Consider the following 9,376-nt stretch of genomic DNA (forward strand, 5'->3'; position numbering starts at 1 on the left):
CCAATAAACCTAAAGCACTGAGTGAAAGTGATTAATTTATAACCATGCTATACCTAATAAAATACAATTTCCTACAGGATAATGTCTCCTAAGCTAAGAAAGCAAGTGGTTCGTGTGGACCTCCCACGACTGATCACTTAACGGATTTTAAGGTATCGATCCGGCAGGTGAATACCGGATCGAACCAGGTTAACTCATCATGAACCATCATGTCTGGAACAGAAGCATATATTCCTGAAACAACATCTGTAACCGGAAATGGGAAGACCAGGCAGCCCATGTGAGGATGTGGGGGCCCTTAGATCATATCAAATAATTAGTATAGACTGAAGCGGACGGCCTGACAGTCGCACGTAAAGTAGATTATTTGATAAGGTTGTTGTCAATGTTTCCGGGTACAGCATACCCTGCATGTCCGCGAGTTATTGTGCGGAAGCAAATGAACTTCCTCGTGTATAACGGTAGGTACGATGAACGTAAACTACCAGACAAAAGAAAGTATACACCCACTTTTGATGGTTGATTTACATGAAACAAACACATGATTATTCGATAGGGATGCATTTGATGCAGGTGTCAAAGTTGCGTTTTGTATTGTAAGTTTCCAGGGTTCCGGGGAATGTTTTCAACTTACTAGCTTTTTAATTTGGTTTGTCATTTTTTTGGGTCAAATCCAGTTTTACTTGTCAAAATTGTAATTGTATTGTGTTCGTCCAATAAATTAATATGACAAAGATTCCATCGCTTGTAGAAATCGGATTGAAAGAACAATTATACAGTTGAAAAGGAATTTGACAAACTCGAAAACAAAACATTATCAAAAGTGAGTATATAGTCTCCTTACCTGGTCATTTAGTATAGGCAATCATCATTTAACCAAACGATGTGGTCGTTAGGGAGTTAACGCTGAATTAAACATTACTTCACATATAAACAACATTTTAACTTTACTTGACAGGCAGGTGACGCATGAGGCTGACCGCAATGATTTATGTGTTACCAGAAATATACGAATATGGTATGAAACAGGCAAACCAAGGGTAATTAAAAGAAAGAAAGTAGGATCGAACTCAACGTTTACAGGCCTTGGTACTCAAGGGACGCAAAAGAGAAAGTCGTGTGCACCGAGCCTTGATAGTGCATCAATCCGTTTGTATGTCCTTCTTCCCCAAAGTCGATAAAAGTCCTATCATAGAAATACAGAACATCACTACCTTCACCTGTGCACGCGTGGCCTCATCACTTGTCCTGTAGCCAAGTGTACAAAATGTAATACAGAAACATGGCGATACAATGGAGATAGGATATGAAGTTACCAGACAGGGACCAAACGATATGTCCACATAATGGAAGACAGGTTCATCAGTTTTATTTCCGACTACAGGCAGATTTGTTGAAATGCATATTAACGCTCCCATAATGATGTGAATATGTAGTGCTCGATAGGCGGATCCAGAGAAGGGGGTGGGTGTGTGTGTGGGGTGTGTGTGTGTGTGTTTGCTAGGGTGCGCACCCCCCTTTTTTGTGCTGAAAGTTTGTTAAATGACCATTGAACTTCGGGTGTAAATGAAGTGTGCACCCCTCCTTTTCTCAATAGTGTCGCCCTCCTCCTTTCTCCTAATGTGGCAAAAGGTCAAAAAGTGGAATCTTTGTGATTGTGGAGTGCCTGTGTACCCTGTGTATTATTTCTACTTACGTTACATTTTCTGTTTCAGGTTCTAAACTATTGCCCCAAGGACATGAAGGCTGACCTCTGTGTCCACTTGAACCGGAAGGTCTTCCTCGAACATCCTGCATTCCGATTGGCTAGTGATGGGTGTCTGCGCGCTCTCGCCATGCACTTCAACATGACACACAGTGCACCCGGTGACCTCATCTTCCACCAGGGAGAGAGTCTCGATGCCCTGTGTTTTGTCGTGTCCGGGTCGCTTGAGGTTATTCAGGACGAGGAGGTGGTTGCAATACTCAGTAAGTATATCATTTCATCGCTAAAATTCGCTAAAATTCGGCTGAATGTGTACATCTAGGACATTATTGTTTTATTTTGATATATATACATATTAGGGACCGTTCATAATTTATGGCTAGGGGGTGATGATGATTTTAAGGGGGTCACCCATTTTGTTCTTGGAAGGTGTATGTGTGTGTGTTGGGGTTTAGCAATTTTGTACACATGTGCTGGGGGTGGGTAGCAATTCTGTACATAACATTATTAAAAATTATGCTTAGAAATTATAGGTTGTGGGGAGGTAGCACTGATTTTGTACATGACATGCAGGGGGGTCACTTACTTTGTACATAAATATTAGGGGGGTCATTCACATTGTACATGCTTCTCCATAAAAATCATCATCATCACACACACACACACCCACACACCCCACACACCCTTCTTTGCCATAACTTAGGAACGGTCCCTTAGCATAGATGAATTGCAACAGTGAGGGTTCGGGTGGGCCTCGCGTAGTTAAGGACTTGTGGCGTATCGTCAGTTCCCCACATCCGCGGCCTTTCGCATTACTCAGAGTTTCAAAAGGGCGGCGGGCAGCACACTTTTGTACTTGTGGTCTCCCAGTGCCATTCAACAGATTAGGATGTGTTAAACCTGAGGGAACAGTTGGGAATCAAACAATTGATAATTACAGTACCTGGTCTTGGTGACTACCACACCACGGGGCACTGTATCAGTGTAGTGCACTGAATCTTCAGACATGCACTGGTAAAATGGAAGAATCCTTGTACCACTCTGTCTTAGAAACCTCGATCATGAGTGACAGAACGTCCTTGAAACTCGATACACTTAACTGAAATATATCAGAAACCAAACAAATGAACTGTTTAATAAATGGTGTTCGCCGATCAATATCATCCCCTACATAAGGATTCTTGAAAAGTACACGTGATTCTATTTCTGTTCAGGTAAAGGCGACGTGTTCGGGGATAACTTTTGGAAGGAGCAGACGATTGGTCAGTCAACTGCCAATGTTCGTGCGTTGACCTATTGTGACCTCCATTCCATCAAACGAGATCGTCTGCTGGAGGTTCTAGAGTTCTACCATGCCTTCGCCAACTCCTTCGCCCGTAACCTCACCCTCACGTACAACCTCCGGCACAGGGTGAGTAATATGCAAAATGACGAGCCATGCATTCTGTAGTGAGTGAGTGAGTTTAGTTTTACGCCGCACTCAGCAATATCCCAGCTATATGGCGGCGGTCTGTAAATAATCGAGTCTGGACCAGACAATCCAGTGATCAACAGCATGAGCATCGATCTGCGCAATTGAGAACCGATGACATGTGTCAACCAAGTCAGCGAAACTGACCACCCGATCCCGTTAGTCGCCTCTTACGACAAGCATAGTCTCCTTTTATGGCAAGCACATGGGTTGCTGAAGACGTATTCTACCCTGGATCTTCACGGGTGCATTCTGTAGACATGTGCCAGTGGGCAAAAGGAAAGAGGCATTGTGTATTTTAAAATCTTCCTTCGTTTCAACGCTTAACTGGGTTTACGGATATGGGAATAATGATAAACACATCATATTAAAAACGGCGACAACAACAAAATGTATCAATAAGGATTATATCAGGCAGAATTTCTGCATTTATTGTAAAATTTTCTTGTTTTTTTTTTCAAACCGTACATTTTACAACAAATATGCCATAAATAGTAGAAGCATCCCTGAAATGTTTTTAGGAAAACAATTTGAAATGATCTGACCCCAATATATATATTGTAGGTACTGAAGTCAGATATAGAGCGATATGTTAATGAAGGAAAATATACCGTAGTTGTTATCAGAGGCGTTGAGTTTAGGATCTGTGATCTGTTCTCACGTGTACTATGTTTCCTTCCAGTTAATTTTCCGGAAGGTCGCAGATGTAAAAAAAGAACGAGAACTCGCCGAGAAGAGAAAGAACGACCCACCTCTTGATCTTGCAAACGACCACCCAGTGCGCAAACTCATATCTCGCTTCCGTAAAATTAGTGACGCACGCACTCAACAGGTCGGAATCGACGTGGAGAAAGGACAACAAAATGGCGGCCAAGCGCTGAACAATGGCGAGAGACCAAAGAGTGGTACTAGAGTCATTAATGTCTCCGAGAGCACCGCCACGCCAGCTGTCCCCAAACTTGGAGGAGGTTCATCCAAATGGGGCAAGTTCCTGGGTGGGATGGGTGGAGGAGGAAAGGGACAAGACCCTTCACCCGACAACAACCAAAACAGAATCCAAATGACTGAAATTCCCCCCAAGACTGACAATCGTGCAAATGATGCCCCCAAGGCCGCTGTTAAACCTCTGTCCAAGTGGGGCAAGTTTCTTAGCAAGCAACAAGAACCGATTGTCGAATCCCCCGAAGAGGAGGTAAAGACTAACCTGAAAAAGACCGATTCTACTGATAGTGGAATTCTTCGAAGTAACAACTGTCTTGATCAGATTGGTGAAGAACCTGTTCGGAGCGGCGAGCAGACCAACAGAACCAGTATAAATTCCTTGGGGGGACTGTCTGCAGCTGAACAGCATATGATGACGTCACTGTATGACATACGGCTTGAGATTAAAGAGGAGATGGACTCTCTGAATTTCAAGATGAACAGAATTGATGAACAAATTAGTGAAATTCTAAGATTTTTTTCGCCTACATCCACCCCTTGTTCGTCGTTAATCTCCACATACCCTAGCTCAAAATTCAACTCCCCGCAAAACATGACAACGTCAAACAGTGTCGAACATTCTCCAAAACACTCTGCTTCTTCATCCCCGGGTCATTTCCGGGAAAACGCAGATGGGAAATCCAGTTTAGCTGGCTCTTCAGCTTCCGGTGATTCCAGTCCTCGCCGGAAGTCAAGTCCAGATCCGTACGTAACTACGACTCAGCCTCACAACACCAGTCGAAGGTCGAGCAAGGCCTCAAGCGGAAGTGTAGTGAGCGTCGGAAGCGGAAGTAGTAAGGCTTCTGGGAAGAGGAAGACATCAGATCAGCAGCAAGTGAGCTCGTTGGCCAGTCAGACCCAAGGGTTGCCGGAAGATGACGAGCATGTGCATATCAAAGATCGTGACCTTGACATTTTATGAAACGTTACCGCAACTTGATGTATATATCACGGGAGATTAGTACCCTTAGAATGGAATTTTTACGGTTCCAGTTTTTCAAGGATATCTGTGTTAATTCATTTTCCGTCCTTGTGAATCAAGGTTAAGCAGCATGCCCCTTGAGATGAAAGTCGACTTTAGTCGCGTGAGATACCGTTTCTGTGGCTGACCCCAAACACCAGTGCCACACATTCAGATGACCAAAGCAGTTGTCTCTCTTTGACGCCACTCTACACAGTTGCGATTTTTGGTGCATGACACATTCCGTTGGTGTGTCTTATCCCATCTGTTGTTATGGTGACGTGTTTTGAAGGACTGAGGACACAGGTTGTGATAAAGGCTGGATGCAAGTGAAGCTATTGCTAAAGGACTGAATGTGATGTTTTCGCAACTACCCTGTGATGTGATTGGTTGATGGAACCCTTCCACCAATCTTCTCTGTAGAACCCGTTTGCTTCTTTGGAGTAAACAGATGCAACGTGTTAATCTACGAACTATTGTTTAGGATGTGCCTTTGATAGGTGCTCCAAAGTTCAAATATATTATTTTCTACAGAAACAAACATTATTGTTGAAATGTGCAAGCCACATTGCATTTGTTGGCTGTTAATATTGTATTGACTTCTTGAGAGGTTGTGATATCACGTGACCGATAGGTCAAAGGTCGGTGAAAGGACAATTGGAGGGTTCGTCTCAAGACGTATAGGGCAATCAAGCTATTATTTCATTTATAGAAATGACGCCGGCCAAGCTTACCTAAACACACACACTGCCTGCTATTATATATGAGATGTTCACACAATCGTTCCTGAATTCATTTTGTATCAAAACCAACTGGACTCGATGGACAATGTTTACATTGTGCGACTTCCAGGAAATGAGACCATTAGACATGGTATACCTTCTCTAACACATACAGAGTTAAGCTTCATAAACACATATTCACATAATTAACATCGTGACAGTGCTAGCTGCAGTTGCCATTCGCTACTTACAAAGTACAATCGATCACGCTCGAGGGTACTGTTTTGCAAGGCTCTTAATTGTCGAGATGTCAACGGCCTTTCGCAAGGCAGATTGGAAAACAGTAAACAGTATCTTGAGTTAGTAATTAACTAACCATATCATATATATAGTATGTTTGTTGGTGCTGGGTTGAGATGGAGTACTGAGACTTTTCTCAGAAACACACATTTCTCCAATCCAAACACGAATTCAAAATAATTAAAACACCTAAAATATGTTACAATTTGAAAAAAAATAATTCTACAGATACATTTTGAAACTTTCTGTGGGACTTCATTCATCAAAGGATACTTGCCTTCGTCTTCATATTCGCCCACCAAGTAATTCTGACAGAAAATACTCTAAATACCATACTCTCTCTGTCCTCTTTACCCTTGTCTGGTGGCAGTACCTTCTTAACCATTTAGCCTTTCAGTTATCCCGCAATATGTCTGACAGTGAGGACTCGCGAAGCCATTCTTACCTAATCTCGAACCCATTGCGTTAGAGCTATCTAAACAATTCAGAAATACTCTCCCCTTTTAACATTTGAGCTAATCAAACAGGCAATTTTACTATCTGCCAAAGCCATTTGGACGTTAAGTGCTGTCAAAACCTACCATACTCGCAGTAGTGACAGTACCCTTTCAAAAATTCAGATAGATAGATAGATGCATGGAGGTTTCGGGATCTTTTCTTCTCAAAAGACCAAAGTAAACATCATATTATTGAACGTAAACATATGAATGTAAAATCATATTGATTCTAAATTCACTTTCGTGCAAACATTCTGTAGGTATGTAAATGCTGGTCAATGGGTTGTATGGTTCGGCAAATGCATCATTGTGAAAAGTTGATCAGAAAGATTCGGCTGTGGTACTGGCGATAAGACCACCTGTCCCACGGGCCTGCTTTAAGGGCTCTCTTAACCTTCTAGACAGATATTTTTCCTAAAGCATTTTTATGGTCTATGAACCAGTAAAACCTCTGGAAGTTACTGCTGTCTAAAACTATTTTCATTATTCTGAATACCTTTACATACAGTCTTTACTCTTTGAATAATTCTGAGTCATCTCATTTTAAACAATTGGTATTTTGTCGAATGGTCTCCAAATTCTGAGTGCAACAACCTTTAATTCGTCCAACGTTTTTGGAGTGTAGCAGTACAGGTGTGAAATGAGAACTGCATCTAGTATTTGCCTTTTAACATGAAGCTTTAACAAGTGGCTAGTTCACTCTTCACGGTCACACTTAAAGAATCACCTTCACTTTCCCACATCATATTGTCACATTACCTTTTATCATCTACTATCCAAACTTGAACACCATGTATATATTTACTACATGTCGGTCAAAATAATCATGTTTATCTAAAACTTGTTTTTTACAATATTTCACCAGAAACCACCGATTCTTACCTCTTCTTTAAACATTCCACAAACGACACTTTCAAGCACTTCTCTATCTACACACATGCAAATGCAGTTTTTTTATTGCTATTGATTTGTTTGAGACATTTTAGCTGATGTCGTTACATAAGTTAAATATTCCAATATTTGATTTTCACTGTGCTTTATTTGGCCTCTGAATTACCCGCAGACATGATCGTGCTGTGATAGCTATTACCAGCACGAACTTGAGACATGTTTTTTACCTCCACGTGCAAAACTCTTAGATTCAGCCTTATATCTTCAGAGGGTTGTGTAAATAGATGCTAGTTTCCCTTGTTTGACTTCAATCTGTTATCAATTACATATTGCTCTCAAAAACCATTTACTTATGTCTCATTTTCATCTTTAAATAAATTTTTGATCTATTCATGACGTGTGGTGTTTTTGTGGAGTCTTGGACTGGTTCTTCCTTTGGAGAGCGGTCACTTTTGTTTTGTCCTCTTCTGTCTGTCTTTAATGAGTATCCAGCCTGGTCACCGCACTCCTAGAGGTCAGAGTGACCCAGCGGATGTAGGGCAAAGGATTGTGGGTAACCTACCGGACCTTACCACAACTAACCCTAAGGATCGAGGAGGCATGAATCATCAGTGTAGCGATACTAAAGGTTTTTAGTAAGACATATCTATTTCTTATAAAACAATTTATTCTTTGGCGAATGGATTCTGTAATTACACCAGCTTAAAACAGCTGCCCTCCTCAAGGTCTGATCCTCGATGGGTAATCATCCCGAATGACGTCATAGTCGACCTTTGTAGTTCTCATCAAAGAGCTGTTTCACTGACAAGCAAGAATATCCTCGTGACACATGAGATGTCATTGTCATCTGCATCAAAGAGAATTATGGCCTGATCGTGGGCGGCTGTATATGTGGCACTGACCTTGGTTCAAGACGGGGCTATTTCACTGTATCACATTGTGTCACGAATTTAAGTTTACAATGCCCCCGTGAACATCCAGAGACCTTATTCTAGAAACGTTCGTATACCTAAGAATTCTGAACTTTGATCGTAGCCAATGTGTTAAGAATGGGTTTAAGAAGTTCTAAGGGATACGAACGTTTCGAGAATAGCTAGTCTGGTCTTGAGCAAGCGGGCGCTGAGGCAGTCTAGTGGTTAAAGCGTTCACTCGCCACACCAGACCCGGGTTCGATTCTCCACTTCCCTCATTCTTGTGTGTGAAGCACGATTCTGGAGTGCCCCGCCGCGATGTTGCTGGAATAATGCTAAAATCGGCGTAAAACCATACTCACTCACACACTCTTCACCAGCCCATGGTGCTACGAGTCGACGTCCGGGATCGGGTGATCAGAATCGACGACTTGAATGGTGCATGTCTTTGTTTCCAAATCACGAAGATAGCTGCTTATGATGACTGGATTGTCATTTATTTAAATATAGCTGGAATATTGGTTAATGTAGTTTTGCGTAAACATCAAAGCATGGTCTTTAAATAGAGTTGTATTTCTACTTTCTGTATTTGATTTTGCGAGTGCAGTCACAAACATGGACACCACGAAAACAGTACCGTTTAACGTTATTTTAAACACAGTAGATTGGTAGCGGGGAAGGCTGATGATAGGATCTAATGCATCCGACATGTTTGTCGTTGGTTCTTATTACAGAGAGCACTGATATAAGATGTAAATCTTCATTGTGCGCAACTTGCATAACAGCATCACAGAACCCTAGTCAATAGGTCCCACCCGAGGTACCGGGGCTGTTACAGGGAATCTGTTACCGTGTCTCTGTTAAAAGGAATCTGTTACTGGGGCTCTGTTACAGGGAATCTGTTTCCATGTCTCTGTTACAAGGAATCTGAAACCGG

At 41.9% G+C, this 9,376-nt stretch overlaps 1 protein-coding gene across 2 annotated transcripts in view; it reads left to right on the forward strand.

The window, feature by feature from the left end:
* The window catches only part of LOC124273696 (potassium voltage-gated channel subfamily H member 1-like), a 57,575-nt gene extending 49,656 nt beyond the window's left edge, over nucleotides 1-7,919 (forward strand). For both annotated transcript variants that reach the window (XM_046708971.1, XM_046708972.1), the window contains 3 exons: nucleotides 1,716-1,968; nucleotides 2,920-3,116; nucleotides 3,859-7,919. In XM_046708971.1, the coding sequence (XP_046564927.1) occupies nucleotides 1,716-1,968; nucleotides 2,920-3,116; nucleotides 3,859-5,079 (1,671 nt within the window). In that variant the 3' untranslated portion in view covers nucleotides 5,080-7,919. The remainder of the gene's footprint in view (nucleotides 1-1,715; nucleotides 1,969-2,919; nucleotides 3,117-3,858) is intronic.
* The last annotated feature ends 1,457 nt before the right edge of the window (nucleotides 7,920-9,376 follow it).

This window comes from Haliotis rubra, unplaced genomic scaffold, assembly GCF_003918875.1.
Source record: "Haliotis rubra isolate DU_JTF1 unplaced genomic scaffold, ASM391887v1 Scf183, whole genome shotgun sequence".
Classification (NCBI taxonomy): Eukaryota; Metazoa; Mollusca; class Gastropoda; order Lepetellida; family Haliotidae; genus Haliotis; species Haliotis rubra.